This window comes from Apteryx mantelli, chromosome 31, assembly GCF_036417845.1.
Source record: "Apteryx mantelli isolate bAptMan1 chromosome 31, bAptMan1.hap1, whole genome shotgun sequence".
Classification (NCBI taxonomy): Eukaryota; Metazoa; Chordata; class Aves; order Apterygiformes; family Apterygidae; genus Apteryx; species Apteryx mantelli.
The window spans coordinates 3,360,221-3,386,936 of NC_090008.1; the positions used below are offsets into that span (position 1 = coordinate 3,360,221).

Sequence of the window (26,716 nt, forward strand, 5' to 3'; positions counted from 1 at the left end):
TGAGACCAGACGCACTCGCCACCTGGTCCCAGGGTCCCGCACGGGGATTTATTTACAAAACCAGCAGTGCAGATAAGAAAGGGCGACGGGGACCCCCGTCCTATACACGTATGTACACGCCGGGGCTCTATGTACACCGGGGACCCCTCCGCCAGCCCCGGCCGCGGGCAGCCCCCGTCCCGGGGGGGGTCCGGCCCCGGGGGGTCCCCGCGGCAGGGGGATGCGGGCTGGGACGGGGTCACTCCCCGGCTCCTCGCCCCAGGGGGACGTTTTTTGAGGGCCGGCGGATGGGACAGGGGGGGACGCGGCTGTGCCACGGGGGAAAGGGGGGCGAGCGGGATCGGGGAAGGGGACACGAGCGCCCCAAGCGCCACCGGCACGACGCCAAGCACAGCCCGAGCGGGGACGCCGTCCCCTCCGCATCCCCCCAGCGCTATGCGGGGAAAGGATCCAATCCAGAGTTCAAAGGGGGATTTGGGGGGGGACTGCGTCCCCAGCGGGGTTCGGAGCGCCCCTGCCCACACGTCTGTCCTCAAGGTCCTGGGGCTCGAGGTCCTGGTGTCCCCATGCGGGAGGACCACGTGCCCATGCTCAGGGACATCCCGGAGAAGCAGCTCCCTCCGGAGCACGGTCCCGCGCTGGCAGTTCCGGTGCCTGCAGCTCCAGGGCTCTGTTGCCACCTCCCTCCGGCAGGCCAGCGCCGTCCCGAGTGGGGCACGTCTGACCTCGTGCCAGCAGCCGAGGTGGCATTCAGCGCCCGGAGCACCGTCTCGGGGCACGGTGCGCGTCCCCAGCTTCGTGCCAGGACCAACGCTGGCATTCAGTGAAGGGAGCCCTGTCCTGGGGCACGGGTTTGTCCCCAACATCATGCCAGCAGCAAAGTTGGCATTTGGGGACCAGAGCCCCAGCCCAGGGCACAGTGCATGTCCCATCCACAAACTCGTGCCAGCACTTAGGGTGGCTTTTGGGGACCAAAGCCCCAGGCTGGAGCATGGTGCACGTCCCCAAACTTGTGCCAGCAGCAAAGGTGGCATTTGAGGACCAGAGCCCCATCCTGGAGCATGGTGCACATCTCCAACATCATGCCAGGATGTAGGGTGGCATTTGGGGACCAGAACTCTATCCTGGAGCATGATGCATGTCCCCAAACTTGTGCCAGCAGCAAAGGTGGCATTTGGGGACTGGAGCCCCATGCCAGGTGTCCGTGTCAACCTCACAGGCAGGCTGAAGTGGGGCTGGAGGAGGGAAGGGGGTCCCTTCGCCCTGCCGTCCCCCCCAAATCCTGTGGCTGCCACTCCGGAGGTGCCCGGTGGCACGGCGAGGGGCCGGGGCCGGGCGGCGCGTCCCGTCCCATGCCGTCCCGTGCCACCGCAGCCGCGCTCACACCAGGTGCCCGCGGCCGTTGATGTAGATGCCGTTGGTGGTGGGTTTGGCCTGGAGCATGCCGTTCTCCTGCACGAAGTGGGTCATGGCCTGCTTGATGGGGTTGTCGCTGCCATCCTCCTCCTCCTCCTTCAGCTCCTTGCCCTCCGGGGCGGGCAGCAGCGGAGCCACCGGCACCTCCGTCTGCGTCTCGATCTCCCGCACCGTCGAGAGCGTGGAGTAGCTGCGCCCCTCGGCCTCCTCGCTCTGCGGGGACAAGGCGTGAGGTTGGGGTCCCCCCCCAGGGACCCGTGTCCCCCCCAGGGACCCGTGTTTCCCTGCCAGGCTACAGTCGGGCATGGCACGGCTGCACCCAAGGGTGGCACACGGGGTGGCAGCACGGGACACGGGTGCCTTCACGGCCACACGTGGGGTGCGGTGCCCGAGAGTTCGGTGCCTGGATGTGCAAACACGTGTGCCCACGGAAAGGGGTTTGCACACGTGGAAGGGGGATTTACACACGCGGAAGGGGGGTTGGCACACGCGGAAGGGGGGGCTGGCACACGCAAAAAGGGTTTGCACACCGAAAGGAGATTTGCACACGTGGAAAGGGGTCTCACACGTGGAAGGGTGGTTTGCACACGCACGAGAGCAGGACCGAAGCAGGGGACACGCTCCGGCAGCCGTGGGCAGCACGTGGGCTCGACGCCGAGCTGGGCCCCCCCCCACCCCAACACCCCAGCCAGGCCCCCGCCGTGCCCACGCTCTCACCATGGCGGAGCAGATGCTGGTGCCGCGCAGGCTGTCCCCGCGCAGGCTGTCCCCGCGCAGGCTGCCCTGACGGCTCTCCGCACGCAGGTGCAGCGTCTCCTCGAGCTGAAACACCCGTCGTGAGAAACTTGGGGAGACGGGAACGGGCCCCCACCCAGTGGACACAGCCCCCCCCCCCCCCCCCCCCCGGACACCCTCTCCAGCCCCATGGTCCTGGGGATGCCCGGATGGGATTTGGGGCAGGGGTAGGCTGGAGCCCTCTTTCTGTAGCACCCAAAGGGTCCCATGCACGGGGGACCCCCAGCACCCAGGGGTAACCTGAGCACACCCCACTGCCTGGCACTGCCCACCCGACAGCCCCCGAGCACCCCGATGCGCAGTGCAGCCCCTCCTCGGGCACCCCAATGCCCCAGGCACCCCAATACCACCTCCACAGGCACCCTCCTCACACATCCAGCACCCCTCAGGCACCCCAATGCCCTGTATACCCCAATTCCAGCTCCCCAGGCACCCTTCTGCCCCATCCAGCACCCACAGCACCCCACTGCCTGGCCCAGCTCCCTGGCACCCCAATGCCCAGCACCCTATGCACCCCAGTGCCCAGTCCCCTCGGGCACACTGATATGCAGCACCCCAATGCTTGTCCCCCGGGACCCACTTCCCAACCTTTCTAGGGCACCCCAATACCCAGCACCCTGGCACCCCGCTGCCCAGGCCTCCTTGGGCACCCTGATACCTAGCACCCTAATGCTTAGCCCCCCAGGAACCCCACTGCCCAGGCCTCCTTGGGCACCCCAATACCCAGCACCCTGGCACCCCACTGCCCAGGCCTCCTTGGGCACCCTGATACCTAGCACCCTAATGCTCAGCCCCCTTGTGCACCGCATTGCCCAGCCCCCCTTGGGCACCCCAATATGCAGCACCCCATGCACCCAGATAGCCAGCACTCATCGGACACCCCAATACTGTGCACTCCAATACGCAGCTTCCCTTGGGCACCCTGTGACCCAGCACCCTGAGCACCCGAATACCCAACACCTCGAGTTCCCCGATACCCAGCTCTCCTTGGGCACCCCAATACGCAGCACCTCAAGCACCCTGATTCCCAGTGCCCCTTGGGCATCCCGATCCCCAGCAGCTTGGGAACCCCGATTCCCAGCTCCCCTTGGGCATCTCAATATCCAGCACCTCAGACACCCCAATACCCAGCGCCTCAAGCACCCCAATACCCAGTTCTCCTTGGGCACCCCGATCCCCAGCACCTTGGGATACCCGGGCCCCGGGCGCCCACCTGGGTGCGCGTGTCGGTGCTGTGGCTGGAGTGCAGGCGCCGGATGGAGTTCTCCCGGGTCAGCGTCAGCTCCTCCTCGCTGCGGGCATAGCGGTGGCAATCCTGAGAGCAGGCACCCCCAGCCCCCGGCACCCCCCACCCATGCCACCCCCTTCCCAGGCACCCGCTGGCATCACCTTCCCACCCCCCTGGGCACCCGTGCCCCTGCCCGGCTCTTACTATTTCTCGGAGATGCGCTTGGTCTTGCGTTTGTGGTAGAGGGCCATGACAACGATGACAATGACGAGGACACAGAGCAGGACGGCCGCGATGACACCCACCACCACCACCGAGGCCGAGACCAGGTCCACCTGGCGCACCTCATTGTCTGTGGGGACATTCCGTGAGACGGGCCCAGGCACACGGAGCGATGGGTGGAGGGAGAGGGATAGAGAGATGTAGCAGGGGGTGGAAGGATGAGTAGATGGGTGGATGGATGAGTAGATAGGTGAGTAATGGGTGGATGGATGAGTAGATGGATGAGTGCATGGATGAGTAGATGGGTGGATAGATGGGTACATGGATGCATGGATGAACAGAAAAATGGATGGATGAATGGACAGACAAGTGGATGGATAGAGAGAAGTGGCGGGGGATGGATGGATGGATGAACAGATGAATGGACAAAAGGCTACTTGGATGGATGATGAACAAACGGATGGAGAGACAGGTGGATGGATAGAGAAAAGTGACAGGGGACAGACAGATGAGATGGACGGGTGGATGAATGGACAGATGTGTACATGGATGAATGGGTGGATGGATGAACAGACAAACAAATGGACAGACAGGTGGACGGATAGGCACATGAATGGACAGACAGGTGGATGGATGGGAGACGAGGCAGAGAAGATGGATGGACAGATGAGTAGCTAGATGGACAGATGGATGAGTGGATAGATGGACAGATTCACTGGATGAAGTGGCAGTGAATGGACGGAGCTGGGGAGTGAAAGGATGGATGGATAGACTGGAGAATGGATGGAAAGGAGTGTCTGGGGATGGACAGACAGGTAGATGAACATGCAGAAGAATCTGGGGAGGAAGAGAAGATAGAGAGGAGAAAGGACAGAAGGACAGACAGATGGGCGGATGGATGGGCAAAGGGCCTGCGAAGGGATGGAAGGATGGATGGAGAGAAGTGGCAGGAAGGATGGACAGATGGGCAGGTAGGTGGAGAGAGAGAACAATCCGGGCACAGATGTGTGGGCAGGAGGACAGAAGGGTGGAAGTGGCAAGGAACAGCACAGATAGGGATCCTCTGCCCCACATCGCATCGACCCCACCAGGCACTGCAGACAATTCCTTCCCCCTAACAAGGCTCCCACCGCCGATGAGCACCCGGCAGCTCCCCGGCAGTACCAGGTCCCAGGCCCAGGATCCCCGCCTGAGTGCTCCCACCACGACCCCAACCCCCCAGACCACAGCACCCTCGGGGGTCACCCTGGACACAGCACATCCCGGGTGGCACTGGCACCTGCTCTGTGAGCCAGGATGCCCATCCGGCATGGTGAGCCCCAGGTGACATCATTGGCTACCCCAGGACACATATCTGGCAGCATGAATCCCGTGTGGCATTGCTGACTGCCCTGGAGCATCCATCCAGCACCCCAAACCCTGGGCACTGTCGGTGCCCGGCGGGTGTCCCAGGATGCCCATCCAGCACCCCAAACCCTGGGCACCATCGGTGCCCAATGGGTGTCCCAGGATGCCCATCCAGCACCCCAAACCCTGGGCACCATTGGTGCTCGTCGGGTGTCCCAGGATGCCCATCCAGCACCCCAAACCCTGGGCACCATTGGTGCCCAACAGGTGTCCCGGGACGCCCATCCAGCACCCCAAACCCTGGGCGCCGTTGGTGCCCGACGGGTGTCCCAGGATGCCCATCCAGCACCCCAAACCCTGGGTGCCATTGGTGCCCAACAAGTGTCCCAGGATGCCCATCCAGCACACCAAACCCTGAGCGCCGTCACCCTCCAGGCCCCCGCACCCACCTGCCACTCTGCTCTTTACGCTGACGTTGGCCCGGGCCTCCTTGGTGGCGATGCTGTTGGAGATGCGGCAGACATAGTCCCCAGCGTCAGCCACCACAAGGGGCCGCTGGAAGACGAGGGTGTCCCCCTTCACCCGCACGCCGGCGGGCAGCGGGGCGTTGAGCCTGTGGCAGCGGGGGGACAGCATGAAGCCCCCGTGCCCGCGGGGCTGCAGCGTGCCCGGGCGGGCGCGGGCGGCGGGTGCCGAAATCAAAGCGCGGGTGCGGTTCCCACGGTGCCTGGGTGGCTGACGCCCTGCCCGGGCTCGGCGCGGGGCCTGCCCGGGCACGGCCCGACCTGCGCCGCTCGCCGCCGCGCCGCCCCGCGCCTGCCTGCCTGCCTGCCTGCCTGCCTGCCGCGGCCCCTCGGCACGGCACGCCTGGGCAGGGACACGGCAGGGACAGGCCCAGGCAGGGACACGGGCACCGACGCGGGCATGGGACACATGGCAGCGACACGGATGTGTGCAAAGGACATGGACACGTGCAGGGGTCACACGGTAGAAACAGAGATATGTGCACGGGACGCATAGCAGGGACACAGATGTGTGCGTGGGACAGACAGCAGGGACACGGAGGTGTGTGCAGGGGACACAGCAGAGACAGGGATGTGTACATAGGACATGGCATGACAGGGACACAGATGTGTTCATGGGACACACAACAGGGACACGGATGTGTGCATAGGACATGGCATGACAGGGACACAGATGTGTTCATGGGACACAACAGGGACACGGATGCGTGCACAGGACATATGGCATGAAGGGACACAGATGTGCTCATGGGACACAGCAGAGACATGGATCTGCGCACAGGACAGATGGCGTGATGGGGACACGCATGCATGCACAGGACAGCAGAGACAGGGATGTGTGCACGGGGCACACGGCATGACGGGGACACAGATGCATGCACGGGGACACGGCAAGGACACAGATGTGTGCACAGGACACAGCAGGGACACACAGCAGGGGCACAGACATGTGCATAGGACACACAGCATGACAGGGACACAGACGCACGCACAGGACACGCAACAGGGACATGGACGTGTGCACAGGCCACAGCACAGCAGGGACACGGACGTACACGCAGGTTACGCAGTGTGGCAGGGATACGCAGCACGGCAGGGACACTGCCGCGCACTAGGAACACGGCAAGGACACGGAGGCGCGCACGGAACACAGCGGGGACACGGACGCTCGCGAGGGACACGGGGCACAGCAAGGACACAGACACGCGCAAGGCACACATGGCACAGCAGGGGTCCCGGGGGTCCACGCCTGGGTCCCGTCTCGCCCCGCAGCTGCACCCAGGGCAACCCCCCCACCCCCCCACCCCACCCTTGGCGCTGCACCCCATCCCGGGACACGCGTGTCCCTACCGTGTCCAGTTGTAGGTGGGCGGGGGGTTGCCGTCGCCCAGGCAGGTCAGCGTGGCGCCCTCCATGCCCTCCTGCCAGTCGTCCGTGTGCCCCAGCACCGAGGCGTCCGAGAGGTCTGGGGACGAGGGGACCGTGAGGGGACGAGGGGCACCCGCCGCGCCACGGCAGCCCGGCAAAGCCCCGCTGCCCCCCAAGGCCCCCATGTCCCTCCAGGTCCCTCCATGCCCACCATGTCTTCCATATCCCAAGTCCCCTGTGTCCTTTCGTGTCCCTCCATGTCCCCTATCCCATGTCCCCCAAGTCCCTCCATACCCCCCCATGCCCCCAAAGTCCCCCAAGTCCCTCCCTGTCCCCTATACCATCCCTGTCCCCCATGTCCCTTCCTGTCCCCCAAGTCTCCCACGCCATCCATGTCCCCCATGTCCCTCCATGCCTACGTCCTCCGTGGCCTCATGTCCTTCACAGCCTTCCATGGCCTCCAAGTCCCCCCCATTTCCCCAAGTCCCCCCCTTGTCCCCTGTGTCCTTCCATGTCCCCCATGTCCTCCTGTGTCCCTCCATGTCCCACAAATCCCCAATGTCCCACAAGTCCCCCATGTCCCTTCATGTCCCTTGTCCATGTCCATGTCTCTCCATGTCCCAAGTCCCCTGTGTTCCTCCATGGCCCCATCTCTGTATGTTCCTCCATGTCCCCTGTCCCTCCATGTCCCCCAGGTCCCCCTCACCTCCCATATCCCCCCATGTCCTCCAGGTCCTCCAAGTCCTCCCATGTCCTCCCGAGCCTGCTGTGTCCCTCATGCCCCCCCATATTCCTCATGTCCTCCATGTCCCCCAAGTCCCCCATGTTCCCCCATGTCTCTTCATGTCCCCCAAGTCCCCCTTTGTCCCACGTCCATCCATGACCCCCAAGTCCTCCATGTTCCTCCATGTCTCTTCACATCTCCTGTCCCTCCATGTCCCTCTTGTCCCCCACGTCCCCCAGGTCCCCCAAGCCTCCCATGTCCTCCATGCTCCCTAATGCCCTGGTGCCCCTCATGTCCCTCCATACCCCCCCTGTCCCTCCATGTCCCCCAGGCCCTGCATGTCCCTCCATAACCCCCATGGCCCTCCATGTCCCCCAGGCCCCGCATGTCCTTCCATAACCCCCACGGACCTCCATGTCCCCCAGGCCCCCCATGGCCCTCCATGTTCCTCCATGTCCCCCAGGCCCCCCATGTTCCCCCCGTCCCCCATGTCCCTCCATAACCTCCATGTCCCTCCATGTCCCCCAGGCCCCCCATGTTCCTCCATGTCCCCCAGGCTCTGCATGTCCCTCCATAACCCCCATGTCCCTCCATGTCCCCCATGTCCCTCCATAACCTCCAGGCCCCCTATGTCCCTCCACGCCCACGTCCCTCCACGCCCCCCGCGTCCCCGCCGCCGGGCCGCACAGGCGACGCTGAGCAGGTGGGTGATCCTCTTCTCGTGGCGCAGGCCGGGGTGGGTGACGACGCAGGTGAGGCTCTGGCCGTTCATGCTGCGCCCGGGCACCAGGAAGAACTCGCTGGTGACGGAGGCGGAGCGGGCGTGCGCGGCGCGGCGCGTAGTCTCGGTGCCCCGCACCGCCGTCTCCCAGCGCACCGCGGGCGCCGGGCTGCCCTCCGCCGTGCACGAGGCCGCCAGCGTCCGGCCCTGGCCCTCCTCCAGCGGCGGCCCCGGGTTCAGGATGGGCAGCGGCGGCACTGGGCAGGCAGCGACCGCGTCAGCCGGTCCCGACGGGCCCCAGCGGCTGCCCGCTGCCTGCCGCCTCGGGGCCCCGCACACGGCCGGGGCCCGCAACCGGCGACCAGGGCCTGGGGACCCGTGCCCATTGCCCAGGTCCCAGGTCCCATCGCCCAGGTCCCATCGCCCAGGTCCCAGTGCCCATCGCCCAGTCCCTGGTGCCCTGTGCCCATCGTCCAGTGCCCAGGTCCCATCGCCCAAGGCCCAGTGCCCATTGTCCAGTCCCTGGTGCCCACTGCCCTGTGCCCACTGCCCAGGGCCCAGTGCCCATCACCCAGTCCCTGGTGCCCACTGCCCTGTGCCCACTGCCCAGGTCCCAGTGCCCATCACCCAGTCCCTGGTGCCCTATGCCCATCGCCCAGTGCCCAGTGCCCATCGCCCAGTCCCTGGCACCCAGGTCCTATCGCTCAGGTCCCAGTGCCCAGGGCCCAATGCCCAGGTTCCAGTGCCCATCGCCCAGTACATGCTGCCCACTGCCCCGTGCCCATCGTCCAGTGCCCAGGTCCCATCGCCCAGTCCCTGGTGCCCACTGCCCTGTGCCCATTGCCCAGGGCCCAGTGCCCATCGCCCAGTCCCTGGTGCCCACTGCCCTGTGCCCATCGCCCAGGGCCCAGTGCCCATCGTCCAGTCCCTGGTGCCCTGTGCCCATCGTCAAGTGCCCAGGTCCCATTGCCCAGGTCCCAGTGCTCAGGGACCAGTCCCTGGTGCCCAGGGCCCAATGCCCAGGCCCCAGTGCCCATCACTCTGTCCCTGGTGCCCATTGCCCAGTCCCCAGGGCCCAGTCCCTGGTGCCCACTGCCCATCACCCAGTCCCTGGTGCCCAGGTCCCATTGCCCAGGTCCCAGGTCCCAGTGCCCAGGTCCCAGTGCCCATCACCCAGTATCTGGTGCCCATTGCCCAGTCCCCAGGGCCCCTTTGCCCAGTGCCCATGACCTGACACCCATGGCTCCATGTCCAGCGCCCACTGCCCTGTGGCCACTACCCCATGCCCAGCCCTCCTTGCCCAGGGCCCAACACCCAGTGCCCAGTCCCCGTTGCCCCACGTCTTTTGCCCAGTCCCCATTGCCCCATGCCCAGTTCATGTTTCCCAGTGCCCACTGCCCGCTGCCCAGGTCCTGATGCCCACTCCCCACTGTCCGTCGCCCAGTCTCCCCTCCCAGTGCCCAGTCCCCGTCACCAGTGGCCCTAATACCCTGTGCCCAGTTCCCCCCGTTGCCCAGTGTCTCATGCCCATCACTCAGTCCCCAGTGCCCAGCGCCCCGTTCCCAGTCCCTGTTCCCAGGTCCCATTGCCCTGTTGCCCAGTGCCCATTCCCAGTCCCTGCTGCCCCATTCCCAGTCCCCATTGACCATTACCCAGTCCCCGTTCCCAGTTCCTATTGCCTGTTGCCCAGTGCCCATTCCCAGTCCCTGTCGCCCGCTACTCAGTGCTCCTTGTCCCATTTCCTGTCCCAATTGCCCTTGCCCAGTCCTTTTCCCAGTCCCCATGGCTGTGTTGCCCATTGCCCAGTGACCATTGCCCCTCGCCCCGGTCCCAGTGCCCGTCGACCCTGCCCAGTCCCCATTCCCAGTCCCCGCTGCCCCGTTGCTCCTCACCCAATGCCTGTTCCCAGTCCCCGCTGTCCCATTCCCAGTCCCCACTGCCCCATTCCCAGCGCCCATTGACCCTGCCCAGTCCCTGTTCCCAGGCCCCATTGCCCCGTTGCCCAGTGCCCGTTGCCCCATTCCCAGTGCCCGTTGCCCCATTCCCAGTGCCCATTGCTCCATTGCCCAGTGCCCATTCCCATTCCCCGCTGCCCCGTGCCCGGTCCCCAGTTCCAGTCCCTGGTGCCCCGTCCCTGGTGCCCCATCCCCATTGCCCCGTGCCCAGTTCCCGTCGCTCCGTTGCCCCGTTCCCAGTCCCCGGTGCCCCGCGCCCGCCGGCACTCACCCAGCACCTTGAGGGTGAGGCGCCCCTCGAAGTTGCCCATGGGGAAGGTGATGAGGTGGCACTCGTAGTCGCCCTCGTCGCCCTGCACGGCGTTCTTGAGGACGATGGCGCCATCCTCCAGGGCGCCGGGCGCCCGCCGCAGCACCCGCCCCGCGTAGGGCTCCTGCACGTGCTCGCCGTGCTCCAGGTTGAGCACGGCCACCTCGGCGCTCTGCCCCGCGGGGCCCTGCTTCAGCCACGTCACCTGCACCACCTTCTCGCCCTCCTGCGCCCGGTAGCGACACGGCAGCACCACGTCCTGGCCCAGCACCGCCGTCACGCTGCGCTCCACCTCCACCACCCCCGAGCGGCAGCCTGCGGGCAGCCAGGGTGGCAACGGCGCCGCGGCACACGCTCGGGGGCGCGCGCAAACGGCCACGCATGCTCGGGCACGCTCATGCACGCTCGTGCACGCTTGCACATGCTTGCGCACTCACAAACATCCATGCACGCGTTGCCATGCTCATGCACGCTTTGGCACGCTCGTGCATGCTTGGATACGATCCTGCATGCTTGTGCACGCTTGCAGATGCCTGGGCACGCTCACACACATCCACACACACTTGGGCACACTCCTGCATACTTGGACACACTTGCACGCATCCATGCTTGCTGTGGCACGCGCGTGCATGCTTAGGCACGCTTGCGCGTGCTCAGGCACACTGACACACATCCCTGCACGCTTTGGCATGTTCATGCATGCTTAAACACACTCACACACACTTGTGCACGCTCACACACATCCATGCACGCTTTGGCATGTTCATGCATGCTTAAACACACTCACACACACTTGTGCATGCTCACACACATCCATGCACGCTTTGGCATGTTCATGCATGCTTAGACACACTCACACACACTTGTGCACGCTCACACACATCCATGCATACTTTGGCATACTCATGGGACACACTCACACAAATCTCTGCACGCTTTGGCATGCTCCTGCAAGCCCATGCACATCCTTGCACGCTTTTGCACCCTCACGCATGCTTGGGCACAGTTCTGCACACTTTAGCATGCCTGGGCATGCTCATGCACACTTGTACAGGCTCACACGCGTCTTTGCACACTTTGGCATTGTCATGCATGCTTGGGCACGATTCTGTACACTTGGGCATGCTCAGGCACACTTGGGCACGCTTGCACATGCGTGGGCACCCTCATTCACACATGAGCATGCTCGTGCACATCCAAGCGTGCTTGGACATGCTCAGGCACACTCACATATGCTCGCCTGTGCTTGGACACACTCATGCACACTCACATGTGCTTGGGCACGCTCCTGCCTGCTTGGGCACGCTCGCACGCGCTGGGACACGCTCACATTTGCTCGGGCATGCTCATGCACGCTTGGGCATGCTCACGCTTGGGTGTGCTCACACATGCTCAGGCACGCTCATATGTGACTGGGCACACTCAGGCACGCTAGCGTGCGCTTGGGCATGCTCACACACGCTCGGGCACACTCACGTGTGCTTGGACACAGGTGGGCATTCAGACAACCGCACTCTTGGGCTTATCATACACACTGGGGCACACTTGTGTATTCTCACACACGCTTGTGCGCACTCACGCATGCTTGGAAGCACTCCTGTATGCCTGCGTGTGCTATGGTCTCATGCACACTTATACACACTCACACATGCTTGAACATGCTCATACGTTTGTGCTCACACACACAGGTGTGCTCATATATATATATACACTCAGGCATGCTTTCAGGTATGCGTGTGCACACACACCTTTGCACACTTGCACATGTCCCTATAGGATGCTTGCGCATGCTCACGCACTTGCACGCATAGGCGCACACGCACACGCTTCCACGTCACGTGTCTCATGCCCACCCGCATCCAGATGCGCACCCTCGCACACGCTTGTGTGCGCGCTGCTGCACAGGGGGATGCTCACGTCAGCCGACCCCCTCCGCAACCCTCCGGGCCGCGGGAACGGCCCTATCCCCCAAGGAGCATCAGGAGCCCAGGCGTCCGGGCCCGGCTCCCCCCACCCAGCGCGGGCGGGCGAAGGGCAGGGCCGGGGCACCCCGCCGAGCCGGTCGGCCCGGCCGCAGCCCGCGAGCCGGCGAGGGCGTGCGGTGACGCCGGGAATGCGCCTGCCTCCGGCGAAGCGCCCGGGCCGGAGAGGCCAGCTAAACCGGCCCGCTCGGATGCCGGGGCCCTGCCGCGGCTTGCGAGGGATCCACTCCCTTGCACCGCGCCGCCTCCCACGTCCCACCCGGATCCAGCACCCCGGGGTGCTCCAAGCCGCTGGCCGCGGGGGCACCCGGACCCGCTCCGAGCACCCAGAGCACTGGGTGCTAGCTTGGCCCCCTGCAATTTACCCTTAACTCTGCCCCTTGGCCAGCTGGACGGCCCCGGAGCCGCACTGGGGGCTTCGGAGCAATGCTTTTAATTAAAGAGCGCTAATTACGCGGTGATTAGCCGCCAGATTAATTAAATAATTGCCAGGGCCACAGCCAGGCCATTGCTCACAACCCAGCTGCATTGGAGCCTCGGCAGTCCGAAGCCGGCAGCGGGAGTCAGGGCACGGCACTGCCCCGTGCCTCGCTTTCCCCCGGCGCAAACACGCGCGTCGCCCGCGCACGGGGCGCCGGAGCGGCCCGGGGAGCGCGTGAGTCACGCCGAGGCCCCAGCGCCGCGCAGGACGCCTGGGCCCCGGCGGCTCGGCGGGCAGCCAGCGCCCGCCGCGGGGCATCTCCACCCAAACGGGCTGACTCCGGAGGAAGGAACCGCGTGAGAACGGAGCCGGGAACCGGCTCGACCGGCTCCACGCGGGGTCACTGCCTTTAACCCTCCCGGCGCGGCGGCGGCCCCGGCCTGCTCCGTGCCTCAGTTTCCCCTCCTGCCCGGCGTGCAGATGTGGTGGCACCCCCAGCCTGCTCCGTGCCTCAGCTTCCCCTCCTGGCCGGCACGTGGATGTGGCGGCACATGGGTCGCACACGCACAGCCCTCGCCGCCTTCGCCTCCTTGCACACGTGTGCACGCGCAGCGGCACGGCCGGGGCCTCCCCGTCACGCCAGCACGCCTCGCCCTTGCGTGCGCGCCGGCCCGCTCCTTTGCACACGTGCACGCGTGTCTCCTTCAGGCACACGCATGTGAACACGCAGTCCTGCCGCTCTTCCCCGCACGCGCGGGTACAGCCGGCCATGATCACACCCACACGCACGCGCGTGCAATCACAGCTCCGAGGACACTGTCACGCGTGCGCACGCTCCCACCGGGCGCACTAGCATGTACGCACTTCTCTCACATGCATGCACACGCGTGCACACGTGTGTCTGTGAACACACACACACACTGAATTTCCATTTCGTGCACACACACGCGTGCCTGCACACTTGCACACGCACACCCTGCTCCGCCACGCATGCACACGCGTGCCCGCACACTCGCACACGCACACCCTGCTCCGTCATGCATGCACACGCGTGCCCGCACACTCGCACATGCACACCCTGCTCCGTCATGCATGCATACGCGTGCCCGCACCCTTGCACACGCACACCCTGCTCCGTCACGCATGCACACGCGTGCCCGCACCCATGAGCGCACGCACGTGTGCTCACACACACTCACACGTCCCCCTCTCCCTTGCACACGCGTGACGCCCCCCCGCAGCTCCTGCTCCCCGGCAGCGCCCGCGCTTGCCCCCGCGGCGCCAGCAGCACCCACCCAACCGGTCGGGGTGCCGGGGGCCAGGGTGGGTGCAGGCCTGACGCCGGGGGACGGGCACGGCACCCCACAGCCGCTCTGGTTGTGTCACGGTGGGACCCAGGGTTTGGGGGGGGGGGCGAAGCACCCTGCTCCCGTGACGTCACCCGCTGCCCCAGGGCACCCGGGCCGTTCCCACGGGGCCCCGGACGCCTGGGCCCACCAGTCCCCCCCACTGGCTGGCTCTGCTCCCCGCAGCCCCAGGTTCGTGAGGGGAAACTGAGGCACGGTGGGAGAGCAGGGGGCCCTGCCGCCCCCCCCGGGCCCCCAGCACCCCTGGGTGCAGTGCCCAGGCTTGGGGGCGGTCAGGAGGGAGCCCAGGCGTCCGGGACCTCCTGCCAGCCCTGTCCCCACGGGGGTCCCCCCAGTGGCGTCCCCCCCCTCCCCAGACAGGTCTGTCCTGTCCCCACACTGTCCCTCTCCCCAAATGTCCCCCCCCCCAGCCAGCCTTGTCCCCCCCATGTCCCCAGATGGGTCAGCCCAGTCCCCCCAGTGTCCCCAGCCCTGTCCCCCCCATGTCCCCAGATGGGTCAGCCTGGTCCCCCCAGTGTCCCCAGCCCTGTCCCCACCATGTCCCCGGACGGGCCAGCCCTGTGTCCCCCCCACACCCCCTAGGTGGGGGGGACACACGGGCCGGGTCCCCGAGCACCCCACGGGGACACACGCACACCCCCCGACGGCAGCCAGCCCGTTCACACGCGCACCCGTGCACACCCGTGCACACACACACACACAGACACGCAGGTGCACACAGGTACACGCACACACGGATGTGCACACGCACAGGTGCACACACATGTCCCCCCCCGCCCCCGGCGCTGCCCGGACGCCTGGGACCCCGCACCGCCCCCGCCCCCCCCCCCGGGGCTCGGCTCCCCCGGGTCCCGGTGCCCCAAACCCGGTGCCGGTGCCCCAGCCTCGGGGGTGCCGGTGCCACCCGGTCGCGGTCCCTTCCCCGGTCCGGGTTCCCCAGCCCAGAGGAAGCCGGTGCCCCCCGGTGCCGGTGCCCCCCGGTGCCGGTGCCTTACCGGTGGCAGCGAGGAGGAGGAGGAGGAGGAGGAGGCAGGGCGTCCCGGGCCGCATCCCGCGGGGGGCCATGCGGACACCTGCGGGCTCACGGCGCTGCTCGGCTCCCGGCCAGCACCATCCGGGCCGAACCGAGCCGAACCGGGCCGGGCCGGGCCGGGCTGAACCGAGCCGAGCCGGACCGGACCGCGCCGAGCCGGACCGGACCGGACCGGACCGGACCGGGTCGGGCCGAACCGAGCCGGGTCGGGCCACGCCGAGCCGGACCGGACCGCGCCGAGCCGAACCGGGCCGAGCCGGGCCGAACCGGGCCGCTCCGGGCCGTGCGCGGCGCAGGGGCCGGTGCTTCGCGGCTGAGCCGGGACGGGGCGGGGCGGGGCCGGGAACCGTGGGCGGGGCCTTGGGCGGGGCCTTGGGTGGCGGGGCGGGGCCTCAGGGGCGGGGTCGGGCGGGGCGGACCGGTCCGGCAGGTCGGGGCAGGGGCGGGGCCGCGGGTGCGGCCTTAAAGGGGCAAAGGCCCTCCACGGGACGGGTGGGGCCCACCCCGGAACAGTACCCCCCGCCAGGTCCTGCCGGACCCTCCCCAGCGTCTGCCGGGGGGATCGCAGTGACCCCCATCCATGGGCTCCTCTGCCTCCTCTCTACCCCCCCAGCATCTCCCGGGGGCCCCCATAACTCCCCCATGGTCCACCATAACCCCCCCAGCCCTCCAGTCCCAGTGACCCCCCCCATGTCCTCCCAGCCCATTTCTCCTCCCATGACCCCTCTGCCCCCATGTGCCCCCCGGTGCCTCCCAGGGGTCTCTCCCAGTGACTCCTCAGGACACCCCCAGGGTCTCCCCTAACCCCCGTGCCCCCCCCCAGTGTCCCCCAGTGACCCCGAGTTCATCCCCCCCCCCCGGTACCCCCTGGCACCCCAGTCCTACCCATCACCCTCCATTTGGGGGGGGAACTGCCCCATCCTTGCCCAGACGAGGGTGGGCAGCAATTTGGGGTGTGGGATGGGGGAGAGACACAGGACCCCGACCACCCACGGGGTCCCCAAATCCCCCCAGATACAACAGTACCAGGCCATTGGGGGGGGGGGGCACAGCTGTTTATTAGCACAGCAGGACAGTGCCTACATTGGGGGGGGGGGGGAAGGACTGGGGTGAGGGCGACAGGGTGGGAGAGTCAGGGGAGCTCAGCCCTGCAGAGACCGGGCACAGCTCAGCTCAGCAGTGAGTGGGCACCGACTGGCCCTGCAGAGACCGGGCACAGCTCAGCCCAGCAGTGACCTGCACCCCAGCAGCCTGTGGGGCTCTGCAGAGCAGCAGGGTGGGGTGAAGGGGTGAGGGCAGGAGCGGGGTCCCAGCACCCATCAGGCACCCGTCACTTCGGAGCTCTCCAGATTCGGGTCCTTGGAGGCGGCACAGACGTGGAAGAGCCCTGGGGGGGGGGGGGGGAGAGAGGAGGCCGTGGGGCAACGGGGCGGCCTGGCACAGGCCCGGGTGCCATCGCAGCAGCCCCGCACCCGTGGGTGCCCGTGGCGCGGGGCACAGCAGAGACCGTGCACAGCTCGGCCCAGCAGTGAGCGAGCCCGGGCGGGCGCCGCTACCTGCCGAGACGACGAGGACGACGGCGATCCAGCCCAGGATGTAGGACCAGGAGAAGCGCCACTCGGCGTGCAGCTTCCCGAAGACGCTCCCCGTCACGGCCGTGTACACCGCCAGGCCCAGCAGCGCCAGGAACCCTGCGGGGGCAGGCGGGGGCTCGCTCGGGGGCGTGGGGTGGCACCGCCCCAGGGCTGCGTGCGGACAGCACTCTGCACCCCCAGCTGGGCCCGCAGAGACTGGGCAGAGCTCAGCGCAGCAGTGACCAGGCACAGCTCAGCCTGGCAGAGACTGGGTAGAGCTCAGTACAGCAGTGAGTGGGCAGAGCTCAGCCGAGCAGAGACCAGGCACAGCTAAGTGCAGCAGTGAATGGGCAGAGCTCAGCTGAGCAGAGACCGGGCAGAGCTCAGTACAGCAGTGAGTGGGCAGAGCTCAGCTGAGCAGAGACCAGGCAGAGCTCAGTACAGCAGTGAATGGACAGAGCTCAGCCGAGCAGAGACCAGGCACAGCTCAGTACAGCAGTGAATGGACAGAGCTCAGCCGAGCAGAGACCAGGCAGAGCTCAGTGCAGCAGTGAATGGGCAGAGCTCAGCCGAGCAGAGACCAGGCAGAGCTCAGTGCAGCAGTGAATGGGCAGAGCTCAGCCGAGCAGAGACCAGGCAGAGCTCAGTACAGCAGTGAATGGGCAGAGCTCAGCCCTGCAGAGACCAGGCAGAGCTCAGCCCTGCAGAGAGCTGGCGCAGCTCAGCCCAGCAGTGACCGGGCCCCCAGAGTCCCCTCTCCCTGGGGACAGCTCCCTGGAGGCGCAGTGACGCGTGCAGGGCCAGCGCCACGTTCCCCCCAGCCCCGACCCCCCCGGGGGGCACCGTGCCCGGCTGTCACTGCCACCGCGTCCCCGGCCCCGCGTACCGGCCACGAGCAGGGTGGCGCCGGCCACGCGGAGGCGCAGGCGCGGGGCGCTGCTGGCGGCGGCGGAGAGACCCAGGGCGACGCCGGCGGCGGTGCAGAGCACCGAGAGCAGCATCAGCACCCGCGTGGCGTCCCACAGCGCTGCCGAGAGGGGACACGCGTCGGAGGGGCCCGGGGAGGGCGGATGCCAGCAGGCGCCCGAGCCCCGTCCACTGCCGCGTCCCGCCATGGCCCCATGGGCACGGGGGCGGCACGGGGAGGGGGCTGCGAGCCCCCAGCTGGGTCTGCAGAGACCGGGCACAGCTCAGCACAGCAGTGCCTGGGCAAGAACCAGTCAGCAGAGACCCGACACAGCTCAGCCCAGCAGTGCCCGTCCCCAGCTCCCCCCCCCGCAGAGACCCGACACAGCTCAGCCCAGCAGTGCCCGTCCCCAGCTTCCCCTGCAGAGACCTGACACAACTCAGCCCAGCAGTGCCCGTCCCCAGCTCCCCCCCCCGCAGAGACCCGACACAGCTCAGCACAGCAGTGCCCGTCCCCAGCTCCCCCCCCCGCAGAGACCAGACACAGCTCAGCCCAGCAGTGCCCGTCCCCAGCTCCCCCCCCCGCAGAGACCAGACACAGCTCAGCACAGCAGTGCCTGTCCCCAGCTCCCCCCCCCCCGCAGAGACCCGACACAGCTCAGCACAGCAGTGCCCGTCCCCAGCTCCCCCTGCAGAGACCCGACCCAGCTCAGCCCAGCAGTGCCCGTCCCCAGCTCCACCCCGCAGAGACCCGACCCAGCTCAGCACAGCAGTGCCCGTCCCCAGCTCCACCCCGCAGAGACCCGACACAGCTCAGCACAGCAGTGCCCGTCCCCAGCTCCCCCCGCAGAGACCCGACACAGCTCAGCACAGCAGTGCCCGTCCCCAGCTCCCCCCGCAGAGACCCAACACAGCTCAGCCCAGCAGTGCCCGTCCCCAGCTCCCCCCCGCAGAGACCCGACACAGCTCAGCCCAGCAGTGCCCGTCCCCAGCTCCTCCACCCCACAGAGACCCGACACAGCTCAGCACAGCAGTGCCCGTCCCCAGCTCCCCCCCCCGCAGAGACCCGACACAGCTCAGCACAGCAGTGCCCGTCCCCAGCTCCACCCCGCAGAGACCCGACACAGCTCAGCACAGCAGTGCCCGTCCCCAGCTCCCCCCCCCGCAGAGACCCGACACAGCTCAGCACAGCAGTGCCCGTCCCCAGCTCCCCCCCCCGCAGAGACCCGACACAGCTCAGCACAGCAGTGCCCGTCCCCAGCTTCCCCTGCAGAGACCTGACACAACTCAGCCCAGCAGTGCCCGTCCCCAGCTCCCCCCGCAGAGACCCGACACAGCTCAGCACAGCAGTGCCCGTCCCCAGCTCCCCCCCCCGCAGAGACCCAACACAGCTCAGCACAGCAGTGCCCATCCCCAGCTTCCCCTGCAGAGACCTGACACAACTCAGCCCAGCAGTGCCCGTCCCCAGCTCCACCCCGCAGAGACCCGACACAGCTCAGCCCAGCAGTGCCCGTCCCCAGCTCCCCCCCCCGCAGAGACCCGACACAGCTCAGCCCAGCAGTGCCCGTCCCCAGCTCCCCCCCCCGCAGAGACCCGACACAGCTCAGCCCAGCAGTGCCCGTCCCCAGCTCCCCCCTGCAGAGACCCAACACAGCTCAGCACAGCAGTGCCCGTCCCCAGCTCCCCCCCCCGCAGAGACCCGACACAGCTCAGCCCAGCAGTGCCCGTCCCCAGCTTCCCCTGCAGAGACCTGACACAACTCAGCCCAGCAGTGCCCGTCCCCAGCTCCCCCCGCAGAGACCCGACACAGCTCAGCCCAGCAGTGCCCGTCCCCAGCTCCCCCCGCAGAGACCCAACACAGCTCAGCCCAGCAGTGCCCGTCCCCAGCTCCCCCCGCAGAGACCCGACACAGCTCAGCCCAGCAGTGCCCGTCCCCAGCTCCCCCCTGCAGAGACCCAACACAGCTCAGCCCAGCAGTGCCCGTCCCCAGCTCCCCCCCGCAGAGACCCGACACAACTCAGCCCAGCAGTGCCCATCCCCAGCTCCCCCCGCAGAGACCCGACACAGCTCAGCACAGCAGTGCCCGTCCCCAGCTCCACCCCGCAGAGACCCGACACAGCTCAGCCCAGCAGTGCCCATCCCCAGCTCCCCCCTGCAGAGACCCGACACAGCTCAGCCCAGCAGTGCCCGTCCCCAGCTCCACCCCGCAGAGACCACACACAACTCAGCCCAGCAGTGCCCGACTCCAGCTCCCCCCTGCAGAGACCCGACACAACTCAGCCCAGCAGTGCCCCTCAGCGCCCACCCCAGCCCTCGTGCCGCGCTCCGGGCACCTACCCGGGGTACCGGGATGGGGGCGGCAGACGCTGCCCACGCAGACGCGCCAGAGGCCCTGGCAGCCGGCGCCGCCGGGCGCCCGGTGCTGCACCCAGAAGTCGGTGGCGGTGGCCGTGAGCAGCAGCACCAGGCCGGAGGCGGCGCACAGCAGCCCCCCGCGGGCCCCCATCGCCGCGGCCCTGGGCACGGAGAGGGGGCTGGGGGCTCCTCTGGGGGGCCACCAACCCCCCCCCCCCGGGCCACGCTGGGCACCCCGCACCCCGGCCAGCCCAAGGGCCACCCACGGGCTGGGGGGTGGTGGGGGGCCTGCCCAGAGGTGGCACCTCTGGGGATGTCGAGGCACGCGGGTGGCATCTCTGGGGATGCTGAGGGACGTGGGGTGCCATCTCCACGGACCCCAGGAGTACCTGAGGTGGCATCTCCAAAGGACACTGGGGGTACCACTGGTGGCACCACTAGGGATGTGGGGGGACACGGAGTGGCATCTCTGGGGACACTGGGGGCCACCCAGGATGACATCTCTAGGGATGCTAGGGGGTGGTGGCATCTCCAGGAGATACTGGGGCACCCATGGTGGCATCGCTGGGGTTCTCAGGTGTACCCAGGGGTGGCACCTCCAGGGCCACCTTGAAGTATCCGGGGTGGCACCCCAGGGGTGACACGGGCGAGGCTGGCACCAAGACACCCCCCCCTAGGAGGGGGGACACGTGGGGCCGGGTCCAGGGTCCCATGTGGTCCAGGGCTGCATCCAGCCCGGGGTCCCGCTCACCCACCTTCAGCGCCCAGCGGCGCCGTGGCCCAGGGCCTGTCTGTCCTGTCCGTGCGTCCGTCCGTGGGGGCGAGTGAGCGGCGCGGGGCCGGGCCGGGGTTAAAGGCTCGGGCGCGCGGCGCTGCCATTGTCCGGTGCCACAAAGGCCTGGAAAGGTCTCGGCGCCGCGGCTCGGCCCCAAGTGCTGACGCGGGACCGGGGCCCCGCGGGAAAATGCCGAGCGGGCACTTTCCTGCCGGGCTGCCGCGGGGTCCTGGGGACGCTGGGGACAGTGCGGGCGAGGGCCGGAGGGACGCGGGGCACAGGTGACGTGCCAGCAGGCCACCTGGGTGACCGCTGAGGGTGGCACCGTGGGGTGATGAGGGGGAAAGGCCAGGGGGGCCTCCAGCCCAGGGTCACATCCAGCCTGGGATCCCATCTGATCCAGGGTGACATCCAGCCTGGGACCCAGCTGGTGCAGGGTCGCATTCAGTCCTGGGTCCCATCTGCCCTGGGGTCCCAACTGTCCTCAGTCCCATCTGGTCTGGGGTCTCATCCAGCCCAGGGACCCCTCTGGTCCAGGGTGCGACCCCAGTCCAGCTCAGGGTGACATCCAGTATGGGGTCCCATTTGGGTGAGGGTCACATCCAGCCTGGGGTCCCAACTGCCCGGGGTCCCAACCGGTCTGGGGTCCTGTCCTGCGTGGGGTCCCATCCAGCCCAGGGTCCCAACTGGCCCAGGGTCTCATCCAGCCTGTGGTAGCATCCAGCACAAGTGGCATTCGGCACAGGGTCCCCTCTGGTCCAGGGTGCCATCCAGCTCGGGGTGACATCCAGCACAGGGTCCCCCCTGGTCCGGGGTCCCATCCAACCCCGCATCCCTCAGCGTGGAGGATCCTGCTGCAGAAACACAGCCAACGCGGTGCCAGCCTGGGGACCAGCACCCTGGGGGCCACCACTGCCACGGGCAGGATCAGTCCCAGCCAAGGAGGACCCGCTGCTGCCCTCCCAGGAGGACGATGCCAGCGAGGGGCTGCCGATGAGCCAGGGCCACCAGGGACGCTGGAGACACTGGGGACGCCGGGGGACAGCGGGGACGCCAGGGACAGCGGGGCGCTGGGAACAGCGGAGATGCCGGGTGGAAAGTCCTGCGGTGCTTCCCAGGCAGCTGAGCGCCTGGCTCCTCCGCCAGGCTTCGCTCCCAAAAACCCCACCGGGCAGCGCTCCCGTTCCGGGCGGGTTTTGGCCCAAAAGTGAAGGCTGAGACGGCCGTGAGAGGGGAATGCGGAGCCGTCCCGGCTGCTGGCGCTGCTGCGGGCTGCCTCGTCCTGGCGGGCTGCGGAGGTTCAGGGTGTTGGAGCCCCTGCGCTGGGCGTTTTGGGGTGAAAAGGTCCCGGTTTGGGGTCAGGGCGCCTTTCCCGAACACGGGGGTGGCCAAGTCCTGAGCTTCCAAGGCCTTGGCTCCGGCTGCTGCCATGACGCTCTTGTCCTGGCTGACAGTGCCGTGCACACACGTGGCCTCACGTGCACACGCATGTGCTCTGCTGCACATGTGCATGCCTGCACGCACACGTTCTCGCACAGGAACACACACGCGCACCCGGCTGTGCACAAGCACACGTGTATACACATGCAATCACCCCCGTGCACACACGCACACAAACGTGTGTGCTCTCCTTCCACACGCGCATACCAACACAAATGCATGCACACAACCGCTTGTGCGCATGCAACGTGCACGCTCGCAAACACGTGCACTTAAACACACATGCTTGCCCTCTCACATGCACGCAAAGGCATGCACAAAAATGCATGTGCACACACATGCACACACACGTGCTCACAAACACATGCACACAGAGGCACTCATCCCACACATGTGTGTGCACAAAGGCATGCACACTAATGTGTGTGCACACATGCAGTCACGCCTCGCATGCATGTGCACACACAGAGGCATGCACACCCTTGTGCGGGCATACACTGCAGCACACAGACACATGCATGCACACACACGCACGCTCATGGATGTGCATACACATGCACTCACGCCGCACGTGCACATGCAAAGGCATGACACCAATGTGTGCATGCACACACAGCGCAGCACACAAGCACATGCACACTCACCTGAGTGCACGCACATGCACTCATGCCTCACATGCGCATGGGCGTGCACACTCACATGTGTGCGTGCCCATGCACTCACGCCTCAGATGCGGGCACACACGCCCAGGCACTCGCACCTTTGCACGTGCGCACACACACGCAGCAGCCCACAGACGCATGCACGCACACACCTGCACACTCACGCATGCGCGCACCCACGCACTCGCTCCTGCCATGCACGAACACACACGCACGCACACACGTGCCCCCGCCGCGCTGCTCCACGGGGCATCACGGCAGCCGCAGGGCTGCCGCGAGGAAGAGGAGGAGGAGGAGGAAGAGCAGCGCGGGGCGGGCGGCGCGCAGGCTGCAGGCGCTGTCTGCGGAGAAGGGGGCGGGCAGAGGGGGGGGGAGAAGACCCTCAGGCACCAGCAGAGCCGCGGCCCGCCGCGGGCCTGACGCCACGGTGACGGGCTCCCCCCACACCCACCCAACGTACCGGTGACGGAGAGCGTCACCTCCCAGCAGGCGCAGTCGTCCTCGCCCAGCAGCAGGCAGGTGTAGGCGCCGCCGTCGGCGGCCCCCACGCTGCGCAGCGTGAGCGCGGCGCCGGCGGCCGCCAGCCCGTAGCGGGGGCTGCAGTGCTCGGTGCCCCCCACGCGGCGGCACACGGCGGCGCCGCCCGCCTCGCCGCCGCCGCCCCAGTAGCGCCAGTGCACGGCGCGGAGCTCGCCCAGCCGCGCCACCGCCGGGCAGCCGAGCCGCGCCGCGCCGCCCGCCGCCGCCGTGGCGTGCACCGCGCCGCCGAGCCGGCTGCCGCACTCCGCCGCGCAGCCCGCCGCGGCCCGGCCTGCGGGGCGCCGTGTCAGCGCCGCCGCCGGCACCCGGCACCCGGGACCCCCCCCCCTCCGCCCCCCGCCCCCCGCCCCCCGCCCCCCGCCGCGCTCAGCCCCTGCCCGGACGCCGGGGCCCGTTGTGGGACGGGGGGGGGGTGCGCGGAGAGTCGGAGCGCGGGGATGGGGATGGGGGTGATGCGCGGGACACCCCTGCGGACACGCGGACACGCGGACACCCACCCGCACACCCCCGAGACCCACACGGACACCCACCCCGACACCCACCCGCAAGGACACCCCGGAGACCCTCACGGACACGCTTAGAGACCCGCACGGACACACGGACACCCACCCGGACACCCGCACAAACACACGGACACTCACCCGGACGGACACCCCGGACACCCACCCGGACAATCCCGAGACCCGCACGGACACACAGACACCCCTGCGGACACACGGACACCCCCGAGACCCACCCGCACACCCACCCGGGCAACCCAGAGACCCGAACGGACACACGGACACTCACTCGCACAGACACACAGACACCCCCGAGACCCACCCGGGCACCCCCGAGACCCGCACGGACACGCTTAGAGACCCACACGGACACACGGACACCCCTGCGGACACACGGACACCCCGGACACCCACCTGGGCACCCCGGAGACCTGCACGGACACACTTAGAGACCCGCACGGACACACGGACACCCCGGACACCCACCCGGACACCCCTGAGACCCGCAAGGACACACAGACACCCCTGCGGACACACGGACACCCCCGAGACCCACCCGGGCACCCCCGAGACCCGCACGGACACGCTTAGAGACCCACACGGACACACGGACACCCCTGCGGACACACGGACACCCCGGACACCCACCTGGGCACCCCGGAGACCTGCACGGACACACTTAGAGACCCGCACGGACACACGGACACCCCGGACACCCACCCGGACACCCCTGAGACCCGCAAGGACACACAGACACCCCTGCGGACACACGGACACCCCCGAGACCCACCCGCACACCCACCCAGGCAACCCCGAGACCCGCACGGACACGCTTAGAGACCCACACGGACACACGGACACCCCGGACACCCACACGAACACACGGACACTCACCCGCACGAACACCCCGGACACCCACCCAGACACCCCCGAGACCCGCACGGACACACGGACACCCCGGACACCCACCCGGACAACCTCGAGACCCGCACGGTCACACAGACACCCCTGCGGACACACAGACACCCCCGAAATCCACCCTCACACCCACCCGGGCAACCCAGAGACCCGAACGGACACACGGACACTCACCCGCACAGACACACAGACACCCTCGAGACCCACCCGGGCACCCCCGAGACCCGCATGGACACGCTTAGAGACCCACACGGACACACAGACACCCCTGAGGACACACGGACACCCCGGACACCCACCCGGGCACCCCGGAGACCTGCACGCACACGCTCAGAGACTCGCACGGACGCACGGACACACGGACACCCCGGAGATCCGCAAGGACACACAGACACACGGACATCCCCGGCCCGGGTGGGACGTGGCGGGCGACAGGGCACAGGGACGGGGACAGGACGGGGCCCGGGACAGCCCGCACCCCCCTCCCAAGCCTGAGCCCGGCCGCCGGGGTCCCCCGTCCTGCCGGAGCCCCGGGGCCTCTGCGCTCCCCGGTGCCGGTGCCGGTGCCGGTGCCGGTGCCGGTGCCGGTGCCGGGACTCACCGGGCCGCAGCAGGGCGGCGCCGAGCCCCAGCAGCAGCAGCAGCAGGACCCGCATCTGCCTCCTGCGGCCCCGGCGGCGGCGGCGGCCCCGGGCGGCCCCGGGCGGGGCGGGGGGGGGGGGGGGAGGGGGGGACGGAGGCACCGCCCCGGGCGGCCGGGGCGGGGGGGGGGACCTGTCCCCCCCCGGTGCCCCTGGGGGCAAACGGGGACCGGGACCCCCCCCGGGTTAACCTGACCAACACCCCGGGGGGGGGGGGGCGCAAATAGGGACCGGGACCCCCCTGGGGTGACCCCGACCGCCCCGGGGGGGGGGCAAATAGGGACCGGGACCCCCCTGGGGTGACCCCGACCGCCCCGGGGGGGGGGCAAATAGGGACTGGGATCCCCCTGGGGTGACCCCAACTGCCCCGGGGGGGCAAATAGGGACTGGGATCCCCCTGGGGTGACCCCGACTGCCCCGTGGGGGGTAAATAGGGATGGGGACCCCCCCCGGGTTAACCCAACCACCCCGGGGAGCAAGTGGGGATGGGGGGGACCTGTCCCCCCCCCACGGGTGCCATGTAGCTTGGGGGGCCGTGGGCCCCGATCCATCCCGGGGGGGGGGCAGGCCCGTGCCCGGCGCTGCCTCTCCTCCCGCGGTGCCAGCAGCCGCACGCAGCGCACGCGGCGCCCGGGCTCGGGGTCCCGCCGTGGTGGGGAGGACGCCCACACGTGCACCGAACCCCCCGGTGCTCAGCAGGCAGTGCCTCGGGAACCGCCAAGGATCCCCGGGGGGGCGGCCGTACCCCCAAACCGCTGCATCGCCCCCCATAAGGCTCCCGTGCCCCCCCCCCCCCGGGACGATAGGGCCACCGCTGCCCCTCGGGGGGGCGACACCCCCCCACCCCGTGCCGTGCCGAAAGCAGGGCACGCTGCCCACGGAGCCCCTGGCACGCCAGGGCCGGACACGTCCCCACCCGGCACGGGGTGGAAACCACACCTGGAAACAAACAATCACCGCCGGGTGTTTATTCGTGCCGGCGGCCCCCCCAG

The 26,716-nt window shown here is 68.2% G+C and overlaps 2 protein-coding genes across 2 annotated transcripts; both read right to left on the minus strand.

The window, feature by feature from the left end:
* Positions 1-25: 25 nt before the first annotated feature.
* Positions 26-15,626, minus strand: NECTIN4 (nectin cell adhesion molecule 4). Its single transcript, XM_067313236.1, has 9 exons — positions 15,376-15,626; positions 10,572-10,925; positions 8,312-8,602; positions 6,883-6,997; positions 5,458-5,621; positions 3,644-3,791; positions 3,425-3,503; positions 2,134-2,238; positions 26-1,629 (listed from the first exon to the last, which is right to left on the minus strand). Exons 1-9 carry the CDS (start codon positions 15,443-15,445, stop codon positions 1,381-1,383), a joined length of 1,575 nt encoding a protein of 524 aa, XP_067169337.1. The 5' UTR covers positions 15,446-15,626; the 3' UTR covers positions 26-1,380.
* An 887-nt stretch (positions 15,627-16,513) lies between these two features.
* Positions 16,514-21,668, minus strand: LOC136994598 (lens fiber membrane intrinsic protein-like). Its single transcript, XM_067313165.1, has 5 exons — positions 21,004-21,668; positions 20,231-20,409; positions 17,874-18,014; positions 16,970-17,104; positions 16,514-16,800 (listed from the first exon to the last, which is right to left on the minus strand). The coding sequence occupies exons 2-5, from the start codon at positions 20,397-20,399 to the stop codon at positions 16,733-16,735; spliced, it is 513 nt and encodes a 170-aa protein (XP_067169266.1). The 5' UTR covers positions 20,400-20,409; positions 21,004-21,668; the 3' UTR covers positions 16,514-16,732.
* Positions 21,669-26,716: the final 5,048 nt, after the last annotated feature.